This window comes from Clinocottus analis, unplaced genomic scaffold (assembly GCF_023055335.1).
Source record: "Clinocottus analis isolate CAN_PGR_092001 unplaced genomic scaffold, fCliAna1.0.p SCAF_12, whole genome shotgun sequence".
Classification (NCBI taxonomy): domain Eukaryota; kingdom Metazoa; phylum Chordata; class Actinopteri; order Perciformes; family Cottidae; genus Clinocottus; species Clinocottus analis.
In genome coordinates this window covers 16,262,840-16,289,286 of record NW_027175843.1, presented here as the reverse complement: position 1 = coordinate 16,289,286, position 26,447 = coordinate 16,262,840, and the positions used below count along the sequence as shown (strand labels likewise).

General features: G+C 40.2%; 1 protein-coding gene across 2 annotated transcripts in view; it reads left to right on the top strand.

Moving 5' to 3' along the window:
• Window positions 1–26,447, top strand: part of lrp1bb (low density lipoprotein receptor-related protein 1Bb) — a 225,958-nt gene that overhangs the window by 167,435 nt on the left and 32,076 nt on the right. For both annotated transcript variants that reach the window (XM_068571847.1, XM_068571846.1), the window contains exons 43-65: window positions 1,620–1,812; window positions 3,888–4,013; window positions 5,060–5,188; window positions 5,378–5,497; window positions 6,172–6,285; window positions 6,493–6,642; window positions 6,874–6,996; window positions 9,671–9,790; window positions 10,681–10,809; window positions 11,269–11,391; window positions 13,854–13,994; window positions 14,230–14,417; window positions 15,782–15,965; window positions 16,059–16,144; window positions 18,876–18,998; window positions 22,780–22,961; window positions 23,194–23,393; window positions 23,751–23,939; window positions 24,088–24,236; window positions 24,495–24,588; window positions 24,790–24,906; window positions 25,496–25,615; window positions 26,438–26,447. The exon at window positions 26,438–26,447 is cut by the window's right edge and continues 110 nt beyond it. In XM_068571847.1, the coding sequence (XP_068427948.1) occupies window positions 1,620–1,812; window positions 3,888–4,013; window positions 5,060–5,188; window positions 5,378–5,497; window positions 6,172–6,285; window positions 6,493–6,642; window positions 6,874–6,996; window positions 9,671–9,790; window positions 10,681–10,809; window positions 11,269–11,391; window positions 13,854–13,994; window positions 14,230–14,417; window positions 15,782–15,965; window positions 16,059–16,144; window positions 18,876–18,998; window positions 22,780–22,961; window positions 23,194–23,393; window positions 23,751–23,939; window positions 24,088–24,236; window positions 24,495–24,588; window positions 24,790–24,906; window positions 25,496–25,615; window positions 26,438–26,447 (3,110 nt within the window). The remainder of the gene's footprint in view (window positions 1–1,619; window positions 1,813–3,887; window positions 4,014–5,059; window positions 5,189–5,377; window positions 5,498–6,171; window positions 6,286–6,492; window positions 6,643–6,873; window positions 6,997–9,670; window positions 9,791–10,680; window positions 10,810–11,268; window positions 11,392–13,853; window positions 13,995–14,229; window positions 14,418–15,781; window positions 15,966–16,058; window positions 16,145–18,875; window positions 18,999–22,779; window positions 22,962–23,193; window positions 23,394–23,750; window positions 23,940–24,087; window positions 24,237–24,494; window positions 24,589–24,789; window positions 24,907–25,495; window positions 25,616–26,437) is intronic.

Here is a 26,447-nt window from a genome sequence, read left to right as displayed (position 1 = left end):
GATTATATATATGATTATATATAAGTGGACATAAAAGATTACAGAACAAAATTTACTTTTTTTGCTCTGGATTACAGTTTTAGCTTGACATGACCTCAGGAGCTAAGCACCTTGGCCCATCTCAATTAGTTACCCATATGCTTGCTGAGCCAGGTCAGACGGCTCAGAAAGTCCTCACCTCTGGGTCCCCACCTGCCCTTGCTGTAGAGGAGTCCTGCTAATGAAGGCTTTGCAGTGAGATCGCTCTGGGTGCAAATTCACCATTCCAATTAAAATGTGTAAATTAAACAGAGGTAGCTGATCGTCAACTTCAGCACTTATCCAAACTGTGATCGTGAACTTGTGATCTTAAGACACCAATTCAATACAATACCTCACTGTGGAGATGGACATGTCAGAAAAATGGGTGGGGCCCGAGACTAGATCCAATAAAACTCATTATAAAACGTATGTATATGTATCCAGTCATATGAATGTAGACTTGGATGCTGGTGGAGAGCCCTCGAGGGCCCAGCTACCCCTCTTCTCTGCAGCAGTGACATGACATGATGTCAGTGTGGTTGGCAGCAGAAAAAAACAAGCGCTGTGGCCGGGCTCACTCCCCCACGCCATTTTGAGACAATCCATGTTCTTAATGAATACAGTGCTTCAGAAAGGGCAGCAGAGTTCATTATAGGAGGAAACATCAGCATGTTTAGAAAAAAACATGCTATTTTTTTTACCGTAAATAGATTGCAGGCATTTTATTGTTTCCATGTAAAACCGAGGCTCATTGAGGTCATCGTTTGCGGGCAATTGAAGCACCTTATTTCAACATTGCTGGAGAGGGAAATATGAAAATGTGTTAAATATGTTCACATTCATCCAAAACACAGGTTCAGCGGAAAAAGTAATATGTATCTGGCCGTAAACTTAATGTTTCCCAAATTTAATTTGCCTATCAATATGTTCCATCCAATACCATCTGGCGTTCTAGCTGTCTCTCTCTGTCTCTCTCTTTCTCTTCCTCTTTTTCTGTCTCTCACTTGCCTGATGGCCAGTTGTTGCTTCCACACGCTGGGCTCCTTTAATCAACACCTGTCCTATTAATCCCAGTATGGCACAGGGCTAATGTGATGCTGCTTACAAGCCTGTCCCACTAATTTCTGAGACTACAGAGCTGCTGGTGGTCCGCATCCACCCCCCACTCCCGCTCCCACACACACACACACACACACACACACACACACACACACACACACACACACACACACACAAACCTGGAGAGTCCCACCAGGAGGCATCTGATGGATTCCTGTCTCCCTGCCAATGACACTGTTATTTACTCCCCCAACATCTGGGTTAAGCAGTCATGTGGGCAGCGGGGGTGATGTGTTGATTAATGAGTCAAAACATTATCTTTTTGCATTCATTTCTGGAGTTGCACTCATAATCCTGCCAATGCTTTTTTCAGCCAGATCAAATATTGACTGTGTAAAATCTATGTAGTATCTCTCTGGCTTATACAATCCAGAGAGGGCATTTAACAGCAGAGGGGCATGTAACAGCACTGACCTTAAATCTGAAATAGCGTGATGGAAAGCAGTTCTAACATTGGCCTTTTGCTCTACAATATTTAGGTCATAGTTAAATCAGGTCCTGGGAACTTCTACGGGCTCGCCATCTATGCAGATTTCATCTACTGGTCGGACTGGGCCCGCAGGTCTGTGCTGCGATCAAACAAGTACACGGGTGGTGACACCAAGGTGCTTCGAGCAGACATACCTCATCAACCAATGGGAATTATAGCTGTGGCCAGGGACACTAACAACTGTGAGTATTTGAACACCTGGAGATGAGCTTCGTTTAATGACTATTGGATGCAATGTTGTGTCTGCAAATGTTTGTGTATTATGTGTGTGCAGGTGCTTGCTGGGTGATAATGTGTGCTTATTGGCAAGAGTTGACTGCAAGCATGTGCATATTCATTAAATGAGTTTAGTGTCGGAAATATAGACCAAAATATGTATGTTGCCGTATTTACTTTTTAATTTATCAACGTGAAAATATTACAGTTTGGTTTTTGAGGCATGCATACAGTTTGCTTCCCCACTGGCTTGATATTTTTTAATTGGGGGAAATAAAAAGCCAGACCGATTCTGGTTATTCAAGGTCAATCCCACTTTCAACATTTTCAAATCTTTTAATTCCCCAAAATTGACTGTTATCTTTTACTTCATCAACCCGCACATCAATGATTTCCTCCGTCCAGGGACGGCCAATGGAAATGAGCTTTTAGCTTAACTAGTACAGTTTATTGTGCAGTGTTCCTGTTAAATGGACAAGAAACTCAATTAAAATAAAGAAATCTCAGACCTTTTTTATTTTTATACAAGCATAGCTTTAAAAAACAAGTTTAGTTTTTTTAGAAGATTTGTGACAGGAATATACAATGAGCCAGGATATTCATATGATCTTTATTTACATGCCCTTTAATTTATTTACAAGGAAAAGCCAGAGTTAAATATTCTAGGTAATATTGCTGGATAATATCTGACAACTTCTATGTCAAATAGGCTGTACTATTTAGAAAGCAAATATTTAAAACAAATGAAATGCTTCTCATTGTGGTGATTGTGGTGTAAAAAACAGCGGGTTTGACAAATGAACGTTGTCTTATTTAGAATTGCTAGAAACTTAAGTTTCAGAGGTAATTAATAAAAAAGTAGCCTACGTTGTAAAGGGAGTCTCTAAAGTGCCCTATAAAGTTTTATTTTCAAGTAGGACAAAGGGAAATGGGCTTAAGTGTGTCCCACTGGTTGGACTCAGATGCCTAGAGCTCTCGCTATGAGTAATAATCCTCTGACCTGCATGGGCACAGCTGCAAGTTGACAGCATAATATGCAGTGACCAACATCGGTTGATCTGATAATCGGTTTCTACTTTTTCGTTCTGTGCATTGTTAACCTCTTGCATTTTCCTTGTCATGAATATCTTGTTTATAAATAATCATGCAAATGGTTTACTTGAGTTGCAGAACAGAGGAACGCTTTCTTACCTCATGAATAAAGTACTTATGGCTGGAGGGCAGGTAATAACCGAGGGTCTGCAACGGACCCGCACTTGCTCTTGATACGATGTTTCTTGTTGCTAAGCTTCTTTCCTACTTTTTTTTCTTTCCCAGAACTAGACAAGCACTACATTTTTCTTTCAGGGGTTATGTCCCGCAGTTTGGTCATGCGATTCAAAGCAATACATGATTCCCGCAGAGCTCCACAAATCTTTTTCACATAGCGCCGCAGGCAGAGAAGGACCAAATATTTACATGTGTTACCTGTCAGTGAGGATAGTGGTCGCCTTTAACAACAGAACAGACCCTTTTCTTCATATGTAGACCCCTTCTAAACATTTAAAGAAAAACAAAATGTTAGGGCAGCATTTTACACTGAAAGCAGATCCATGCTTAATATACTAAACACTTAGCAAATACAAATATCCACATATGTTTGGTTTAATCGTGTACTTTTTTAATGCTGCTAGTATCTGTGATAAAAAACAACAACAACAATATAATAAATAATTCAATCTCAGCTGCAGTTGAATTTTATGGGAATAAAATGTATATCTCATTCATTAACATTATTGATTCGGTTTTGTGTCAAGCCCTCAGATGAATAAAAAAACAAGAGCTTAGTTTTTAATTTACCAACTATTTAAGAACTGCATCCTACGGTAAGCAAATTTTCTAGATACATTGGAATATCACTGGACAAGGACGACTCAGATGGTAACTCCATGACGAATTGACCATCTTAGACTGATGACATCCTAGAGACTGTGCCCGAGGGAAGATTTTTCCTTTGACTGCATTTGACCGCTTAGTCGATTCTTTTTGATTGTTATTAAAGGTGAGCTTTCCCCGTGCCGACACATGAACGGAGGGTGCGGTGACCTTTGTCTTCTGACTCCGTATGGGAGGGTCAACTGCAGTTGCCGTGGAGAACGTGTGCTGTTAGACGACAACAGATGCGTGTGTAAGTCCTGACGACTTCAGATTCAATTATCCCACAAATGTTAAATCTTGGAACATTCTCAGAACGAGATATTGATTGGCACACTTTATGGATGCATTTAAATGCACACTTTAACCTGGCTTCTGTCCACACTCAGGTTAAGCTCTCATTTGTGCTGTTTACAAGAACCTTTGATATTTTTGAAGCGATTTCTGTGAGCATAACACAACACAAACAGAAAAGTGTGAAATGTCAGGAGCAGAGAGTTGTCTCCTCCTCTTTGCCTCAGCATTAAATTTGTAATGATTCCAGTTATAGTCGATACCGCCCAGGAACATAACACTGAGAATGTTATCTGCCAGCAGATAGCAGAAAACTATATTGAAAGTATTGGCTGTCACAGTTACCTGCCTAAAGTCAAAGCATTTCAATGGTGTCTGGCTTCCTAATTTGACAGATTGCTAGTTGAATTTGAAATGCAATGTTTGGATAGACCATAAGGTGGGAGGAGCTGTTCAAACGAGGGAGGTTTGGCCAGACTAAACATGGCAAGTGACTCAGAAGAGCTGGATGGTAGCCTGGATGTCACGGTAGAGGACGACAGGCTTTTTCTTCCACACACCGATTCCGCTCACTACTAGAGCAAAAAGTTGTTTTATTTTTAGATAATGAAAGCTGCAGAAAGCAGAACTAAAACACAGATTGGTCTGTATAAGTCTGTGAAGGTATTGTTGGAATTTTAATTCACGGTTGAAACAACTAAAAGTACAATGTTGTATTTTACTACTGCTGATGAAATGACAATTTGCTAAACAGATATAAAATTAGAATATGCCAGGATTTCAGGGCCATATTTTTCTCAGGTTGATGCAGCCTTTTAGGGTGATGGGGTCATTTTGAATGCAGTTTTGACATTTACAAATGTTGACCCGAAACGGGTTGCTGGAGTAAATGTGGAGTTCACGAGAGTAGGCAGTGAGATGTTGCCTCTGGGTTAACCTGCATGTTTGAAGTTTGTTCAGGTTTTGACAGTCATAGTTTGTCACCCTCATTGTTTTCCTCTGCAGCAGAAAATTCCTCCTGCAACATCCACACTGAATTTGAGTGTGGGAATGGCGAGTGCATAAACTACCAGCTAACTTGTGATGGAGTAGCCCACTGCAAAGACAAATCGGATGAGAAGATGCAATACTGTGGTAAGAAAATACTTGTCTGAAGCAGATCCGAATAAGAATGGAGAGTATCAGAAAAAAATATGTTGGTTTGATTTAGCTTTTTTTTTAAATAGCTGCAATCTGATTGATGCCTGTCATTAACATTTGTGCTACCAAAAAGTGGCAAGCGTTTGGTCATATTTAATTATTTATGAATGTCACTCTGTTCAGACAACAGGAGCTGTCGGAAGGGTTTCAGACCCTGCTACAACCAGCGGTGTGTGGCCAGCAGTCGTTTCTGTGACAGGATCGATGACTGTGGGGATAACTCTGACGAAGCTTTCTGCAGCAGTGAGTCACAGCCGTTTGATCTCCTGTTCAATCCGTCCTGCCTCTGAGGGCAGGATCCAGCAGCACTAATGCTTATATTAATACGGCATGTGAGGCCACATGCAGTGCTAAGCCTTCACTGTCTAATGAGCCCCAAGATCATAAAGAGTGCAAGTATTTCAAAGCGGCATCCGAACCGCTAACCTTAAAAGCTGCCCTGACAGTAGTGTTATGTCTTACGTCAATATGGCCAGACTGGTGTTGTTTTGGCCTTGATGATGAAACATTGCCGAGTGGAACCGAGTTGTGTTTAGCCCCTCGCTGTTATTATACTAAAGTCAGATAATCTCAAGGTATATAAACTCTTCACACTGTAGCAAGCTGATTGAGCCCACAATGTGTTCTCTTAATTAATGTGGATCTTCCATAGCAGTCTGGGATTTTTAGGAAGAAGTTTATTCCACATTGGTGTGTCATCTTCAGCTTTGTCTTTTATTTTTAATTTGACATCAACAATACCATTCTCTATTGCCATTATAAAGTGTAATTATTGCATTATCATTCGCCAGTTTTTAACTGCGACAAATTTAAACCACCCCCAGAAAGAAGTTCCAAGTATTGTTGTCAGCTGCACCTGTAATTGCCTCTGAGTGCTGTTTCCATTACCTTTTTGAAATGCTAATTCTCTCCCCTAGATGTCACGTGTGGCTCATCAGAATCATCGTGCAAGGATGGGAGCTGTGTACCCAGCTCAGCCTGGTGTAACCAGGTCATTGACTGTGCCGATGCCTCAGATGAAAAAAGCTGCAGTAAGTCCTTTAGCCTGTGATTTGCATTGCAATTATGGGAAATGAAAAAATAAACACGCAGCTCTACCTGTGGATGAGATGAATCCAGTAACCTAAATTTGTGCTCGCCACTTGGATCAGATTGAAATTTTGCCCATCACACCCTTGCCTCCACAATCACTTCCATTGTGATAAAACAATTATGTTGGTGCTGTGTTTTGTATTCAGACCACACAGACTGCTCCCACTTTTACAAGCTTGGGGTGATAGAAAAGGATTTCATCGGCTGCAACTCCACCTCGCTGTGCATCCACCCAACATGGATCTGTGATGGTGCAAACGACTGCGGAGACTATGCTGACGAGACCAACTGCCAGGGTGAGCGCCACACACCAACACACACAGCGTGATGCACTATATTGCGTGTGCGTGCATTCAGGGACAGATTAAGGAAGCCAGCTTCAATTAGAAAAGACTTAAAGACATATCTCATTTTCAGAGGTGATTATGACAGTGGAATAAGATATTCAGAGAGAGCTTAGGGAAAGCTAATGGTCTCAATCATCGGTAAGGCACACAGGACTGACTTGGTTTTGTTGTTTGTCTCAGTTTCCCATGGGCAGAAGTGCGAGGAGGGCCACTTTGCTTGTCCGAGTGGGAACTGCATCTCCAGCGTGTGGCTGTGCGACGGCCAAAAGGACTGCGAAGACGGAGCAGATGAATTCCAGTGTGGTAAACCAACATATCTTACATCTCACGGGAGAGCTTCTGCACAATAAATTCTAACTATGTTCTGCTCTGTAACAGGTAGAAATAGATGAAGTATGTGTTTGCTGTACACAAAACTGTCAGCAGTTGGAATGGATATTTATTTTCAATTAACGAGAAGCTATTTGTTGTATTGCTTTTGTCATTTCGAATAGATTCGGGCCGGCAACACTTATTACATACACGATGTAAGGAGGAGACAGAAATACAAGAGACATCTGTATATCATGCCATAAGGCATTTTCTCTTCACTTTGTTTTGCCACCCCCTCTTATTGTGTGTTTGAGAATTTTCAAGTGGGTGTTGCTGCTTGTTTGAAAGTCTAATTCCTACCCTGAATTGAGAATGAGGACAATTAATGTTCCCGCTTTTCTATTTAAATAATGATATACAGCACTACTTGTGTTTCAATTAATTAAGTGAGGTATCAGTCAGTGAAACTGAATATGGAAGTGTGGGTTCAACAGAAAGCATTACAATACCACTCCTCTACGTCCCTCACCAGAAGTAGCAAGAACATTCTTACCTATGCTTTGATCCGTGCAAATGAATGCAGGTCTAACTGGGACAGTCCAGATCCGTCTCTTTAAACGGCGGAGGGATACATAATTAAGTTATGGTATGGATTAATATAATTTACCCTCAAAACCAATAGCTTGCACATGCAACCATTCATGTGTTATTGTTTTTGGCACCAAAGCACAATGCACAGGGTGCTTTATATGATGCTTCATGCTATTGGTAGCTGTTAAGTTTCATCACTGTCACATACATACACAAGGTAATTTGATCTGATGGAGTAGTCCACACACACAATGTCAAAACACTGTATTTGAGTTGTCAGCCTGATGTATTGCCTTTCTAGCACATAAACTGCCTGGTTTTGTGTTTCTCCTAACTGATCATCAATGTGTGCATGATTAACATTCTTGCCGCCATTTAGGGTTAGGGTTACCCCTAACCCCTAACCCTAACCCTAAGGAATTTAGTTGCATCCTTTTTTAACAATTGTTTCTGTTTAGTCAGTATACCAGCCAGACTCAAGTTGTTTGGGACGATTGACGTCAGAGACTAAGTTCAAGACGATTAATACACATCACTTGTCACCAGAGAACTTGGTCTTTGCCTTTGAGAGTGTTTGACTGAATGTTGCAAATTTCTTATTTGTCTGCTTTGCTCATCCTGGATAATTAACCAGCACCTTTGTTCAAATTCCACTTGCATTAAATAGAGGAAGGCAGTTCAGTGCGATCCAGTTTTTATACTTAATGCTCTTCGAGTTATCTGATTTATTTTGTAACTTGGGCATGGCTGTTGTTAGAGAGATGCATAACACATGAACAGCCTTTCCATTCCTTTATATAAAATGTCATTTGTGTCTGTATGAAATGATAAGATCCCATGCTTCAAATGTGCTTATATCAAAGCTGATATGAATTATGCCCCAATTCTTTGAGAAGTTCTGAATAGCTTTTCAGGACAAATAGACAATATACCCATTCCTCTCAGTTAATTAACATATAAAAAGCTCCAGCCACTGATAATCTGACTGCAAAGTCAAAGTGGTTCGAGGAAAATGTCATTACATTTCAGAAATTTCAAATTCCACAGCTGATTAGATGAAATAGTCATTTGTCACTTCACAATACATAATGTGCTTTTCAACTGTGTGAAACTCTATTAAAAATGAAACATTAAAGACTTTCTTTGATACATTTAATTTGCTGTAGACCTGCTATTTTGTTATACACATGAAACAGCTGTGGAAGCAGCTTTTGAAGTGCAAATTCTGTATCACCGACAGAAAGCCTGGATGGCAATAATGATTTTCGGATTTAGCCATTTAATGTTTATCTTATCTTTATCTTACATCTTTGTATCGAGGCATGTAAATCTGCAGTGATGTACAAAGTCTGACAGGAAGGACAGCAACGCATTGTCACAAACACTCCACCCCCCGCCGCCCTCCCACATCCCTAACTCCTTGTACTGTGGAGTGACCTGGAGCACACCCCCCCCTCTTTCTTCTCTCAACATCTCATCAAAGCGTTGGCAGAGTTTGTCAGGACTGACATCTGAGGGAACGAGACCACAGAATGAATCCCCAGGGAGAGTGGGCGGCTCAGTGACACAAAGTCATCACAGATTATGAATATATCCACATTTCACACAATAGCTTTTACCCAGCAATCAGCCGAGTGCTCTCTTAGTTGACATCCCACAGTTTCTTCTAAACCATGGAAGCCTTGTTAATATGTCAATAATTAATACTTAAGTGCTTTGATATCTACAAGATATTCAATCGAGACACTTGGTTTGGGTTCAGTTGAGGTTTTTATTTCCCTGCACAGAAACCGGAAGCATTTGTCAAACTGTCTTTCTTCTGTTAGATAAAAGGAAATTATTCATAATATATTTACAGTCTTTTGTGTGGCAACTGCACTCATGTTGGCTGCGAAGCAGAAAAACTTCAGAGAAAAACAGGCGTACCATGGGGCAAATAATGGCCAGCCAACTTGTTCTGTTCTGATTAAAAACAAGCTGCCCCTTCTATAGGGTATGCCACTTTTTGTTGTTGTTTCCTCCTCACTTTGTTTGATTTATGGCATTGAAACTCGTTTCCCTCTGCCCTCTGCAGACTCGTCGTGCTTGTGGAACCAGTTTGCCTGCTCAAAGAACAAGTGCATTGCCAAACAATGGCTGTGTGATGGAGAGAACGACTGTGAGGACGGCCTTGACGAGAGCGTGCAGATCTGTGGTTAGTGCCCTTTCAGATGTCATGAGGAATCTGCTGTTGGTGTAAAAGGTCACATCCACTGCATTGCATGTGACAGCTCCATGCGTTCCCCTAGCAGAGCTGGGAATGAATGGACGGAATGAAACAATCTTAACGAGACAACAAATGAGACCGCGGGCCTTTCTGACGATTCAAGTGGGCACTGAGGCAAATAGATTTTTCATCACCGAGGCCCCAGAGACACAGCTTTTTTTAATGGGCAAATGAGATGTGTGTAATGCATTGTGGAATAAAATAAAAAGAATCCAACCGCAATAAAAAGACAAGAATTGCTGTGAACATTGGTTGTGTAATTGGATTGTAATGGAGTGTCAAGGAAATATTAATATAAAGGCCCTAAAGGTTTCCCAGAGACGGTTCTGGTCAAAAAGAAGATATGCATTTTAGCTATACAAGCCTAAATGATCTTCTGTATTTACCTTTGTTTCGGCATTGCAGACATTTTTTACTACTGCTCTCTTTTGTCTTAAAGGGCAGCCCTAGGATAAAGGAGAGTATTGCTGACTTACAGAATCCACAGAAGTAATTAATTGTTTCTCACAATAGCGCCATCATTATTTGTTGGCTTGCAAAAGGGGAACTGCTGCCCAAAGTAAATTAAGACTTTGTTCAGGTCATAAAGGGGTATCAGTTTAAAACCATAGTCGGATATTCCCATGAAAGGGCAGAACAGGAGCTTTAATTTATTTGAATTGCTGGTGAATGCTCACTGATAACAGAAGGTACCAACAAAACAAAATACATCTGCTTCAGTTCAGGGTCCCTTGTACTCGTTCTCCTCTGTGGTGCATTTGACCCATTGTATTCTTTGGCTTTCGAAACTGGAGCATGTGGTCCTGTTTCCCTCTCAGGCTCAGTGACATGTGCTCCAGGGCTGTTCAGCTGCCCGGGGTCGTATGCCTGTGTTCCGAAACGCTGGCTTTGTGATGGTGAAAGGGACTGTCCTGATGGGAGTGATGAGCTTTCTGCAGCTGGCTGTGGTAAACACTGGTTTAACACACTAAATAGCTCCCTCAATGTAGAAAGTAAACTTTATGTAAACCTAGAATTAAGAAAGTATTGCTTTGTTTACACTTATGTAGAATTTTTGATTCCATTGTATAAAACAATAGGCAAAGAGCATGAAACCCACTAAACACCTACTGTAAATCCCTTTGCAAAGTGTATTTCAAGCATTAAAAAAAGAAAACAAGTATATCATGGAAAGTAGTGTACAATGGATATTTTTGGACAGTTGTATTCTTCTCTAAGTGATGTAATCTAAACTTCTTTCCACAAATTAGTTTAAGCCTAATTTGTCTTACTTTGATTCAAGCCTATAAGACTATACACCCAACAACATTTTAACGTTTTACACATATTTCATGCTGTTCCATGTTTAGGAAATGTGTCTGTCCATTGATTACCCTTTGAATTGATCGTTTGTTGTCATGCCTTAGCACCCAACAACACATGTGATGACAACTCGTTCCACTGCCGCAACAAAGCGTGCATCGCCCAGCGATTCGTCTGCGACCACGATGACGACTGTGGAGATGGGTCTGATGAGTCTGTGGAATGTGGCAAGTAGATTTATTGTGCTCTCTTGCTTTTAATATTCAGCAATGTATTCACTAATAGTATATGGATATTAATTAATATAATTACTTGAAAGGTGCTCTAGGCATTAAAACAACAACAACTATGTTTTCCAACACAGCAATGCTGGACGTGTTTGTCTTTTCCACCTTTTAAGACAATGGGTTCCCCCTGGTAGTAGACAGACATTTAAACGAATGAATGAAGTTGAATGAAGTTGAAGTGACCATGTAAGCAAATTGAGTCCAGAATAAATTACAGATGTGCCAAATTCTATATTCAGAAAATTATTAAAGCAGCAAACAACAATGTGCTATGTAAAGATTATGGGTGTTGTTATGTACTGGTATTGACAATAGCCGTGATATTTAGAAAATTCAATATTTATATCATGTTAATAATACATATAGGATAATCTTGTGTAAATCATCCAGCACTTGTTAAATTGCCCTTTGGTACAGTTTGAGTAAAATATTCTCTCTCCACCCCCCCAACACATGCATTTTCAATGTGATTAATTTGTGGAAAACAGAGACAACCTACACAATAAATAGTTAAAGATGACTTTAACAATATAGAAGTCTTTTGGCCAGAATAATCTTGTTATGAAAATCTGATATCATGATGGCCCTAGACTTAATGGAGTATTGGCGCCTTTAGTTCACATAGGTGGTTTGGCCATGTCTTCTCGTTATCACCGTCTTCTCGTTAGTGCATGTTGTTACTGCATATTACTGCATGTTAGTGCATCTGAGTCGCAGCATATGGGCCACACCGTCTCGCTCATCAGTGCTACTCTGCACTGCGGTCATACGGCGGTTGCCGCTTATAACGCTGTACTGAACTGTAACGCCCACCCTTGGGTGCCCCTGTTAGCACCCTTAGCTACCAGCTGCCGGCTCGGCCATCGCCCTGTTGAAAACCCCTCATCAATCAATCTATCATAGATATGCTCTGAATTTGGAATTCAGCACCTTTACAATATACCATAATGTGGTGGAAACGCTAGAGCAGCGGTCCCCAATCCCCGGGACCAGTACCGGTCCGCGGGTCGGTTGGTACCGGGCCGCACAGAAAGAATTAATTAATTTTAAAAAAAGTTTTAAAAAAAATCTCGGGAAAATGTTTTATTTTGAAAAACGACCAAAACAAATTTGGATCTGCGACCCATTTGTCAACAAACCCGGTGAATCGAGCCTGTCTGTACGAGGAGAAGACCAGCTGATCAAGATCGCGAAGGGCGGTGGAACTCGGCCTGTGTTCTTGTTCAAAATTAAGGCAGAACATCTCGAGATCATCAAAAAAGCACTGAAAACCCTGCTTCCATTTCCAACGTCTTATCTTTGTGAAGCGGTTTTCCTCTATGACGGCGATAAAAACTAAACTACGGAACAGACGGGACATGAAACACACACTTTGGGTTTCGTTGTTTTCCATCACCCAGAGATGGGACCAGCTTGTTATAGATAAACAAGCTCAAGGCTTCCACTAATTTGGCGTAATAGGTACTGTAATCTTGTTATTGGAATGCTTCGGCAATATTGTCTTTTTTACATTCATGCCAATAAAGCTCATTGAATTGAAATTGGTGAGTTGTATTTGTATGCACTTTATATTAGTTTTTATGCCGGTCGTATCATTTTATGACGTCATATTTATGACGTCATGTTTATTGCACGCTGTGAAGGCCGGTCCGTGAAAATATTGTCTGACATTAAACCGGGCCGTGGCTAAAAAAAGGTTGGGGACCACTGCGCTAAAGGACCAACATTACACAATTCAAATTGATTGGTCAGATTTATAACGTGCCATGTAAACATTGTATATAAACACATTAAGGAAGAAAAAAAAACAGTGATTATATACTCACTGCATTCCCTAGACCGTAGACAATTGTTAATGCAGAATTACTGTAATATTTGTTTTAATAATAGGACAATTATCAATGTCATGGGATTTATATTGTTTATATTGATAAATATTCTTATTTTTTATACTCTTAAAATATTACAATTCTTAAATTATATATTTTTATGCCTGAGTTATTGAGGTTTTTAAGATTTTATACTATAAGATTTATTAACAGAAGGACACCCAGGTTTGATTTGGGTACATGCACATTTGGATGTCTCGTTTCGAAAAAATTCTCTGTCACAGCCTTGATTTGTGATGACTGGTGCTGATGAAACATTTATTATTGAAATATTGGCCAATGCAGCTGTGCTTCCCATTAAGCCTCCAGATGGCTTGATCTGTTAATCAGGAAGGATTCTACATACACTATAACTATGAGGTTGCTTCAATTAAATATGAACAATGGCCGTAGAAAGCTTTATTTTTCACTATGTGCCCTTAATTCTGTTAAAATCCCGGCCTAGATTGAAGCTCTGTCATTGCTGAGGACAAGTATAGCTTGTTGAAAAAGTGTCTGTCTCTCTTTCTTCAGTCTATCGCTCCTGTGGATCGGGGGAGTTTCGCTGCGGGGATGGCCGGTGTCTTCTCAGCTCTCAGTGGGAGTGTGACGGCTATGCAGACTGTCCCGACCACTCTGACGAACTACCTCTCAACCTCAAATGTCTGGCCGCAGGTAAGACTGCTGTTTGGCTCGCTACTGGAATCTCTTCATCAGTGTCAACAGCTGCACCGCTCACACAGGATACTAGTGGCGACATACGGCAGAAACAAAAGGCACTAGAACCAGGAGAGATTTCGTGAAAGGAATTAATCTGTCGAGGTGCATTGTCTAGTCAAAGACATTCCCCAACTTTGTTGATAAATTAAAGGGCCTCGTGCCAGTGACAGTCATGTCTTGCTCTTTTCAGGAAGCTTGTGCAATGGCTCCTTCTTCATGTGCTCCAACGGACGCTGCATCTCCGAGGGGAATCTCTGTGATGGGAGAGATGATTGTGGAGACCAGTCAGATGAGAGGAATTGTAATGTGAACGAATGCTTAAACCGCAGAGTCAGTGGCTGCACGCAGGACTGCCAAGACCTTCCTGTGGGATTTAAGGTAAGTTAACAGTGGAATATTCCCGGTTCAGTAGCTTGGAAGTGCACTCCTCCTCAGAACTACTTGCTGGCTACAGTAGTCCAAAAAGCCTCATTTATCCAGTAAAAGCTTAAACCAGATTAAAACAAAACCATATTTTTTTGTCATTAAGATTCGTTACTTTCTTCTACTCTCATACATCCTGCAACATTACAGTACAACACACACTATCCATGTGTTAGTCTGCAGGTAACAACATTCACAGACAAACGGCTGGACACAAACACAACAGTAAGTTTGGTAACTAAATATAACCGCATCTAAAACAACCTAGTTCCCCTGTTTTGGTGCTAAAGCAAACTGTGCTTGTTTGTGTCTCAGCTAAAACTTAACTTAATGCATAGGCGTGATCTACAGTTCTAAGCTCTAGCATCATTAGCAGCAGGTGAAATGTAGAGACTATATCTGTAATACTGTGGACATTATTAAACTTTTCATATAATTAAACAGATACAATGCGCTGTAGAATACACACTTTTTGAATAACCTTCAATGCTGTGAGGAGAGTCTCCAACAACTGTCTGTGCTCCAATGGTGGCATGTGATATCAGGGTTAAATCCAGTTCAAGGCCACGTCCGCTGGACTACTCGGGTGGCCATCACTGTTGTCAGACTGCTGCAGTTTACGCCTCCATCCCTTGATTTTCCCTTTCCTACTCCTCCATGAAACGGTGCTAACTGCATCCAAAAACTGGCTGAAAGCACAGAAAGCCTCTCTTTCCTGTCATGTCAGGGCCAGAGCTGGACAAAGAGCACATCAATGCAGACCCTTGGCTCATCCATTTGTGGCCTGAACAGGGAAATCAGCACTAAGGCCCTCAAGGTTATAACTGTGGATAAAAAAGGGATTTGCTGTGGGTCCATAGCAGCTGATACAAGCACTACAGTCGTTTTGGCGGATGAAGTACGACTGGCGTATGATGGATTTCTTTTGAGCCACAGGATGTCTGTATCACAGCTTTGATGTCATCATATATGTTGGATGCCATATGTTGGTACATTTGTATTGCTTACCTCTATTCCTTTTAGAAAGTGGTATTGGAATCTGAAATATTCATCTCAAATTTAGATGAATAGGTATAGTGCATTTAGATTCTAAATGCACAGCCTGTTTAAGCGCCCTATTTTTGAAACAGAACCACAATGATGCAGTGTATAGAAAGGAGCTCAAGTGGGTGGAGTTTCAGATGTGCCTAAGTCAATCAAAATAAAAAACTAATTGATTTAAATTATTCGTTTTACAAATAATTCAACATAGTTAAGTTGCATAGTGGCAAAATTTAGACTCTAATCTTAACCATTTTTTTTTTTTTTTTTGTCATTAGTGTAAATGCTGGCCTGGCTTCCACCTGAAGGATGATGGGAAGACGTGTGTGGACATTGACGAATGCTCTACAACCCTTCCTTGTAGCCAGCGCTGCATCAATACATACGGCTCCTACAAGTGCCTGTGTGTGGATGGCTACGAAGCCTTGGAGCGCAACCCCAATACATGCAAGGCTCTGTCAGGTCCGTCTCATTATTCATTTCACTTCTTACAGAATATTGGCGCGTAACTGTAAGTCCTACTTGTCCTCTAACGCCGTATGTTCCTCATTTCAGTTGAAGAGCCTTTTCTCATTATGGCCGACCACCACGAGATCCGAAAGTTGAGTGTGGATGGTTCAAATTACACCATCTTGAAACAGGTAGGTAATGTATACATTAGCCCCATTGTGCCTGGAGTGAAGTTTTTACCATTATCAGATTGACATTCTGCAAAGAGGCATCATCAGATCATCAATCAGATTACCGTTGTATCCCCTTTTTGAGTTTAAAATCTCCACTGCCCAGTTAGTCAGCTATATATTTAAAATGTGAGAGTTTCCGTGCATGCCGTACCGTTGTCCAACGGCAGGCCTCGCTGTTGTGTCTATAGGTGTTTGTTTCAAGGAGTTATTTTCACCAGACAGTTTTAGGATCCAAGTGGAAATTTGTATTGTTCTGTTTAAAAATTATGTTTACTGTCAACATCTTTCTTAAACCCCAGCACATGGGCAGAGGAAACTGGCCATTTGGATTGGCAGAGAGCAAAATCACCCTAAGAAGGACCCTATGGAAAAGCTATTTCAATTATGATGAGGTTTCATCTGCTCCAGGCAATGCTTGAATCTATATGCTGATAATACCAAATGGTTGTCTGTGATTTAATATAAATCAACCTATGAGTATCCTACAGTCTCCTCTCACAGTCATATTAACTTCTGGACTCCGTGTACTCTACTGTCTGTATTGGACTTCTCATCAGCCACAACTCACTTTAATTACTGCATGTTGGTGTTAATGGCAGCGAGAGAGGAAAATATGTACATGGCTTTACTAAGTGGTGGTGGATTCACTGACCTCATATCTCATATCACTTTACCACACCATTACGTACCTTGTTCAGAATATTTGTTAATGATAGTATGTATAGTTACAATGAGCCAATCATTACCCTTTAGTATTGCTTTTGCTATTTGAATGAAAACTCACTCTAAATATAATGGGATCACTCCAACACATTATTCAAAGACATTCAATGGGTTTTAGAGCTGCACTGCTTCAGTTCTCCAATGTATTTTTACTTTCCATGAGCTGCTAATGGAAAGCAGGTCGTAAATTCAGGCTACCAAATGTGCAAATGCGCAACAATAATGTTGAAAAATGACTTTATTACACCGTTGTACAGTATCAATAAGTTAATGTATGTTAATACCAAAATATATTGGTATTCAATGGTTGATTTAACATCAGTTGGGAAATAAAGGGGTATTCACTGGCTTAATATTTTACTGTCAGATATGTCTTGAACATGAAAGAAAAATTGTTGACTTTGTGGAACAGGTAGTCAATGGTATGTTGACAGCAATGTTGATTTGAGTACAATGTATGCACACACCTTTTACTATTACAAATAATCTACTTTCATAATCTTCTACAAGCTTGTGATTCATTTTGTAGTTGGTTGGTCTATAAAGCATCTACAGGGAGAATGAATGGGAGACGTATTTCCGGATGGAGACGCTGATAAAGAGGCCATGCAGGGTTTCATCTCTATAGCTGATATAAGAGTGAGGAAGGATTCCCCCAGGACACGTTGCCGCCTGTCTGTGAGGGTGCTGATGATCTGATGAAGATGTCTCATTTTGCCTGTCAGATTATCTGACACCTATTGTCAGCACCCACAGTGTGAGACAACATGGTGGGGGCACTTGTTTGGCGAGCAGCTCTGTCTGACTGACAGCAGGGTCGTGGGAGAATGACAAAGAAAGGAATTACCTCACTCTTCTGCTTTTATAGGACTTCAACTGTACAGAGCATTTGAGACTTCAGTGGCTCTCCAAATGCTCAATATAGCTGCAAGCATTGGGTCCTATGGGAAAACCTCCTAAATCAATATTGCCTGTGCAGTACATATCACATCACACACAGATGCTTGTTTTGCTATGTTTCTCATCCTGTTGGTATTCCCACCTGTAGGCATTTGAAATAATGAGTTTAATTCAACCTCAATGGATTGGATTGGTTGTTTTTTTTACAGCGGAAAAGCAGCTCCAGTCCTGCCAGTGTCTCCACAGGATTCATGGAGGCAATGTTGAGAATTGGTTACCTGGGTTTTTGGCAGCTCTCAAAACACACAATCACTGTCGTTTACATACATTAAACAGGAGAAAATAGACTTGAAGCATAGAAATACACCTTGAGTAAAATGTTTCGCGGATTTTTTCTAAGGGACTGTACAGTACACCCTTGGCAATCAATCTCCTCCGTGCAGTGTCTCCTGTACAGTACAGAATACGTCCGGATAAAAAGTCAGCTGAGCGTCGCCCGGACAAAGAGGCACGGTCAGAGGACCTCGTAGATTGATCATTAAAATGAAATTTGTTAAACATGTTCGGGCTTATTTTTTTAAATCTGCGAAACTTTGAGAGTGTTTAAATAAGAGAAATGTGAGAAAATGTTAATGCCTGTCTGAGAAAAGTGTATAAAAGTGTGTCGTGAGGGGTTTTACGGCCTTAAAACATGTATAATAAGGGTAAAAAATAAAGCTGACTACTTCGCGGATTTCGTCTATCGCGGGTTATTTTTGGAACGTATCCCCCGCAATAAACGAGGGACCACTGTGTATATATATAATGAGCATTTTTTGAGGGAGCCTGAGATCCAAGATTGTCATTGCCAATTACTTTTCTGTAATGGTCATGCATATAATAGTAAGATAACCAACATATGTGGTAAAGTAGACCTACTTTGTTGTTCAAATCTGTCTGCCAATAAAAGTGTCTCCTAATCTTTTTACCCTCACACAAAACTCAAGATCCACCATCTTTGTTTGATAGCCACTGAAAGGAAAAATGACATTTTCATATCCGTGTGCTCTCTCCTCTGTATCCTCAGGGCCTCAACAACATCATCCACATAGACTTTGACTACAAGAAAGAATTCATCTATTGGGTGGACTCAACCAGGCCAAGTGGTCGAAAGATCAACAGAATGCGCCTCAATGGAAGCGACCTCAAGGTAGCACAGGATTTAGTTGCTGTGACTGAATGCCATAAAGTGCCTTGTGCCACTTTACCCAAGATGCATTCACTTTTCTTCTCGGTACCTGTTCTGCTTTTATTTATGAACCTTCCCTCGCTCCGTCCACTTGTATTGTTTTTGTTACTATTGTTTTTTACTTAAATTCTTGTGAAAATGTGTCATCTCTTTGAGTTTTAGAAAAAACAAACCTGTTGCTTTAAGTGGTTCATTATCAATGCTTAGCTGATGATAGGAGCGCCTTTTTACAAAGTCAACATAATGGATTTGTTCGGTCGGCAGCCAATAGCCTGTTATCTTGACAACAATGAATGTGTCTTTGTAATAATAGGAATAGCATCAGTGGCTTTCAGATAAATGTAATAAGCCTAATGATTCAGTGGTACTGTCTGGTGTTCTCACCAAGGTTTGTCAGGGGTCGTGGGATGGAAGCCCAGACACTGGGGACACTCGGACGTCAGCAGGACACCTGCTGGGCCCCCATCACGCATCTCATTACAATTGGTGTGTGGGGGTGTTAGGCTCAATCAGCTCAATTACTACCACAGTGTCTGTTTGAGCCACTGCCACCGCTTAGCAAGAGGAGAAACTGTCTGAGACACAGATCGAGGAGCTTTTCACATTGGGTTAATTAAAAGAGCCACTGATATCCTGTGCTGCTGGTATAGGCTCGCCATAGGGGGAAGAAAAGATTGGTGGAAAGAGAATATTTCTGAGGAGTCTTTAGAGGGGAGTTTCATCTGACCAAGACCGATATTAATTAACTTCTAGCGTTTAATTGAAAAAATGTAGTTCCATGATATCATGTATTTTGTTTACCTCGAGGACACTTATGTTGCAGTGTCTTGTGTGAGGTGAAACTTTGAAGGATTTTGCTGTTTTCTTCTGGCTAATCAGGTATTTAGATTTGTATAGCTTTTTCATCCTTTCCTCCCATGAAGTGAGACACTATCGTTGTTGAAGCAGTCCGTGTTAAATGTTGCCATAGTGACACAAAAAAATGTCTTTTATATGTGAAAACCCTTTCGTGGGTGATGTTCTTCTGAAGAACATGTTGTAGTTTAAATGGCTGAAAGGTCAAAAGGTTTGTGAGACGGCTTTCAGTGACGGCATAGACCAACGTAAATGTTCTCTACGTTCACTGTGTTTTGATGATTCTCATCTGAATGTGGACATTCCCCACAAGTTAACCTTTAGTGCAACATGAAGGCAATTCTCAACTTGTTTTTTGCCAGAGGAAGCAGTTTGGATGTATCCTGCAGAAGGAGTAATACTTTAGTGACTGTTTTAAGCTTATTTTGTTCAAATGACTGCTAAGGGGACGTCTATAGTCTTTTGCCAAGACTATATACTTTCTTGCAAACGGTGACAGAAAAGGCCTCAAAGCACATTGTGTTACTTAATGACAGATTGCATGGCTGGCATTTCCATTTTATATTTTTGTAAGAGGGGGGTTTTAAAGGCATTGGCTGAATCTGCCAGCTGGCACAATGATTGTTTATTCTAAACAACATACTCAAAGGCCAGACAAGTTTGGTGATATTGATGGAGTTCCTAGATTTAGTTTCATCAGATAAATGTCTTCACTTATATTTTAACCAATTGGTTCACTGAGATTAGCGCAGTGAGATGAACACGATCCTTAATGTCTCTTTGCTGCCCTCCACTCTACCTTTTTTAATCACATAATTTACATTTATGCAGTTAGCATATACTCATACAAAAATAAATTTTAAGCAAATCAACTAATGTTTTCTGATTGAACATACAATACAGAGTCCTGCACTACCATTAGTTTGCACGACAAACATCAATTTTGGTAATCCTATCAAAAAATGGTTTTATGCACATTGACTTGTCTTTTCACTATCGCTGTATTATCAGCTAGTACAGCTGTGAATGCAAACATGAACATTTGTTTATGTGATTAAAAGTCACAACAAGTTTGTGCCGATTGAGATTAAATATATTCTTACTAATGTCGCCATTGTAGCTACAACAGAAGGAATGATTTGTGCACTCTGTCTGTAGTCTCTATTATGTGAAATGTGTTACGCATAATTATGCATGGGTCAAACAACATTGGTACCTTCATTAATAAGTATGAGATACAACTGCTCGATCTGGCACAATACTGCACATACTTCTTGCTTAACAACAAATTATTAGAGTATTTCACACTGAGTCCTAGTGAAATCACTGGAATCCTGACCTCAACAAAGATGTCGTGACATTTTTAACATTCAGCAAAACTCTATAAGCTGTCAGTCAATGCAATATGTAAGGAGCTCGTCATTGTTTTCCCTATAATGTTGCCTGGGAAAAAATGTGCAGTAGTAAGTACAAGAAGCACAGACAGCAGACACATTTTATTGTCATGCTAGTTACGAAAGATAATCCTAATTTTACGCATATGAAATTAATGATGTGTTTAATCACATCTGACTCAGTGTTCTCTATAACCCCTTTTCGACCACATAAACGTTTACCAGGGACTAGGAACCTTTGAGCAACTCATTGCCTTTTGACCACAGGGTAGAGGGTACATTTTACGGGGACACATTACCCCCCAAGAAATGCTCTGCTTGTGGGTACTACTATCTAACAGTACATAACGTTTTGGGATGAGGTTTATTGGGATGACCATCACAGTTTGGTCCCTGCTTCAGCACACAGAGTACTTCATTCATAACAACTTACTCTAACACCAATTTAGGAACACTTTCGGATGACGGTAGATCATTTCTCTTTGTTTGATACCATTAAAAATAAAGTTAGGCTTTGATGTCGACTTCCCGACTCTTTTAAAAAAAAGACAGAGAGAAAATTGGAGATTGTGAGCAAGCTGAGAGGCCGAGCATTAGATGAGAGAAGCTGTGCTATGGACGAGAGAATAAAAACATATTTTCTGATTGTCAAGGACAAATACATATCCATCCAAAGCACAACATATTCTTTACTGTGGAGACAGTCTTAGTTAAATCTTCCCCCGCATTTAATGTATTGCATCGAACATGCATCAGTAAATACCATGTAGCAGTAGATGTCACAGTGAAACAGAACCTAACCTTTTTTGTATGTGTTTTTTTAGAAGAGGAGGTTGTGCACACTGAACTGCAGGCTACAGGGTGTGTTTACCCTTGCTACTACCAGCAGCCCTGTCCTCATGTCATGTTGCTTTTTCAGACATCACCAGACTCCTTTGCAGGTCTTTTAACCTCTTTGGAAACACTGAAGGAACCTTTAGTTCCTTGAAAAGTAGTCCTGGGACTAAAATTACCAGAAAAGTCTTGGTTGAAACACATCTTATGTGACACATTTACTCAAAAAAAGTTTCTGCATCTAGAGTCATTACAAAGGCAACACATGTATATCAGATCTCAAATATATCACAAGAATGTTCCTTTTAGTTGTGGTTGTGTGTGATGCGGTGGGATTGTTGTATTTGTTTTGATGGAGAAGAAAATAATGTCGCACTGAGAGCATATTTCGAGGCCATAGATTGTTGTTTGTTCAACAAAAAGTGATTTTGATTCCTGTCAGGGTTGAAATAAGTTGCTCCGACCTGACAGAGGAAAAACCTTCCTTTGTACATGCTCTTTTGTTTGGCAGTAGTAAACTAATGCAAGAGACAATTTTGACAATATGTCTTTATATATGTTTTGTATATCCAATTTTTTTTTAAATGGTTCTTGACAGTCATCCATGCAATAGACAAAGCTTCATACTGAAACTGATCTTCCTCTCCTTGCATTACTAGATAGTTCACAGAACAGCAGTGCCCAGCGCTTTGGCAGTGGATTGGATCGGAAAGAATCTGTACTGGTGTGATGCGGAAAGGAAAACATTAGAAGTGTCCAAAGCCAATGGCCTCTACCCTACCGCCCTGATCAGTTCTAGCCTCAAGAACCCCACAGATCTAGCTCTGGACCCCCAGACAGGGTACGTATATCATTATTACTGTAAAACTTAAGTGTTTTCTTAATGAGAATTGATTTCACAGGTTGAGGGAGAGCAGGGATGAAGTTGCTCCTTTCAGATTATTAACCTGGAAACTGTTAGATCCAGCTCTTATTAGAAGGGTTTCATTTTGTGTCAGTACTAATGCTTTATTCCCATCACGTTTGCCTGCTAAAGTATATAGCTCTTTGAACTGCGCTATACTTTCGACTAGGTACGTGTTCTGGGTAGACTGCTGTGAACCCCCCCACATTGGGCGTATTGGCATGGATGGCCGAGGGCAAACGGTTATCATTGACACAGAGATCTATAGCCCCACTGCTCTCACTATCGATTACACCAACAAAAGGCTCTACTGGGCAGATGACAACCACATCCTGCTTGCCAACATGGATGGTACTCAAAGACGCAAAGGTGAGACTAAGGTGTTGTCCATGTTCAAAGAAGAGTTTGACATTTCTGGGAAGTACACTTTGATACCGTCCCATAACTGTTTAAATGAGAAGTTGGAGCTGGTTAGTTGAGCACGAAGAGCTCTACTTGCTCCAAATCTGACTTTTAAATTATGTTGTCAATATTACAATTGTTATTGACAGTAAATATGGCATAGGAGTATTAGCAATGCTAAATAAATAGCTAATCATCCGTTGATAGATGGGGCTGTTGTGGGTGTAAATTATTGAAAATGTAAACCCTTATTGCAAGGGAAATTATCAAATTGAATTAAAACAATATTTAATTGAAGCTTACTACTTACTTTCCCCCTTTTAGTGTCTTACGATCACATCCAAGGCGTAATGGCTCTGACTTTGTTTGAGGACTTTATCTATTGGACGGATGGGAAGTCCAAATCACTACGACGTGCTCATAAGACTACTGGCGCACAAGGGATGGAGCTCCTCAACTCCTGGCAAGCCATCAAATCCATCAAGGTCTACCACTCCCTGCGCCAGCCTGAAGGTATGAAGTCCATCTGCCATCTCGTGTTCATTCTGTCTTCTCATGCCGGGCAGTTGTTGCAGGGCTCATATACACTGTAGTTTTAAGAAGGAAGTGATTTGTGTGCCACAGTTTGAACTCAGTTATGTCCTTTTGTCCTTCTGTACAGTACCAAAGCACCAGTGTCAGATTGCAAACGGAGGATGCAGCCACCTGTGTCTTCTCTCCCCCGGCGGAGAACACAAATGTGCCTGTCCCACTAATTTTTACTTGGCTGCTGACAATAAGACCTGCCTCTCCAACTGCACTTCTAGTCAGGTCAGTATACTCTCCTCCCACTTCTATGTTTAGCTACACCATGGTGATGCTTTTCTATTCTGACCAGTACTTTTCCCGTACGGACAAATTACTTTACTCTCATACATCTTCCTCTTCTGGCATTTACTGGCGGTTCTAGGAAATGGTTGTGTATTGATTTTGACTTGAGCTTTGAAGAAAGTTGAACCTTAAATTGAGAATAAAATATTCATGTTGACTCCAAATTCTGTGTTTTTTTTTTGTCTGGGTTACTAATAGTTTCGCTGCGGGACAGATGAGTGTATCCCTTTCTGGTGGAAGTGTGACACGGTGGACGACTGTGGGGATGGATCAGATGAACCTACTGACTGCCGTGAGTAAAATAGTACTATTGTAAACCAGGACAAGTCGACTCAGCTTTTGAGCTTTGAGGGATATTAAGATTGCGCGAGTCTTTTCTTCTTTCAATTGAATATATATTTGTTGTCATTGTTGTTTATCCATCAGCATTTACACAAAGCTCAGTAATGATTTACATGTTCTCTGATATGGTTATGTTTTGTTTTTCCAACAGCTGAGTTCAAATGTCAACCTGGCCGTTTTCAGTGTGGTACCGGCCTTTGTGCTCTCCCTCCATTCATCTGTGATGGTGAGAACGACTGTGGCGACAACTCGGATGAAGCTAACTGTGGTAAGGATGGAACATCGAAGAGGATGTTTTTACCCGTTTGTGATTCATTGCTTCTTGCTGATCCCTGTGTCGATTCTATTACACCGTGTGTCCAGTATGTCGCTTTAATTTTTTTTCTGTCGATGGTAGCTACTATTTAGTTTTGAAATAATTAGCAAATTAATTCAATTGTTGAGCCCCAGAAAATTAATCAAGATCATTTTTTTTGTAATTAATGAATTAATACATGTTCAATCAATCAGTTGTATGAACAATGTATTATGCAAAATCATGTAAATTCAATCTGGCAATTTTTGAATGTCACCTTGGGTTCTTACTACATTATGCCTGTCACATTTTTAATGTTTAACATTTCATACTCTAGATTAAATAGTTCCAACCATTTTTTTTTCATTTTCCTTCTCTTTTATTTTCTCAATTCAAACAGGAAATTTAAAATGCTTCATTTTCAGACACAAAACCTTAAACAGTAAATGTAAGAGTTTGGTACTGTAGGTTGAATCACAGTCAGTTGTAATTTGATTTGTTGTTGTCTGAACATTTCTTATTGACGCAACCTCCCGCTGCTCCTGCCCTTTTTATCTTTCAGAGACGTACATCTGTCTGTCAGGCCAGTTCAAGTGCACCAGGAAACAGAAATGTATCCCTCTTAACCTGCGCTGCAACGGTCAGGACGACTGTGGCGATGGAGAGGATGAGACAGACTGCCGTAAGACACTGCATTATTACTTTAAGAATCATTGCCTTAAAAATGGCTTTACTGAGCTTTTATCCCGGTTAGTCTATCAACAGTTTGATCATTTTGACCCAACATTGCAGACAAATAACAAGATAAAAGTCACTATTTTAGTGTTTTCGATATAGTTGTTTAAAAGCTGTAATCTAGTGGATTCAGATAAATGACCTAAATTGTCTTTTCTAGACATTAATTTTATTAATGTGTTTGAACAGACTATATGGCGACATTGACATTACGTTGTAATGCAGTCATTAGGAAAGTCTAAATTGTTATTGGCTGTTCCTGTGAAAAAGGATTAGATGTTAATTGCACAGAGGATAAGAACAGATTTGCTTTGCTGTGATGTAACTCACCAGCATATCACACCCCATATCACACCCAGTCTTTTAGACTGCTGCATTTGTCTTGCATGTGATTGCAAGAGGAATCAGAGTGGGGGGAGAGAATGCAAGACAGTAAGGAGGAGAAAGAGACTTGGGGAAAAAAAGGCTTTAATTAAAGTGAAGCTAATCACTTCACCCCTTCCTAGACATCCACAATGATTGGATGTGGTTTTGAATGCACTTGTGTAATGAGCACTACACCACTGAAATTAAAACGCTATCTAAAACAATGTGAGTTTTTTTAACAAGCAACTACTTGCTATAATAATGCAGTAAAAAGGTATGCGATGCTTCTGCAACGAATGACTGCCTCACTGGTTTTTAAATATCACTGATATTATGAACACTCGGATCGTTTCTCTGGTCATTTCTACCATCCCAAATACGCTACCTGTCTCTCTGCCTTCAGCTGAAAGCAC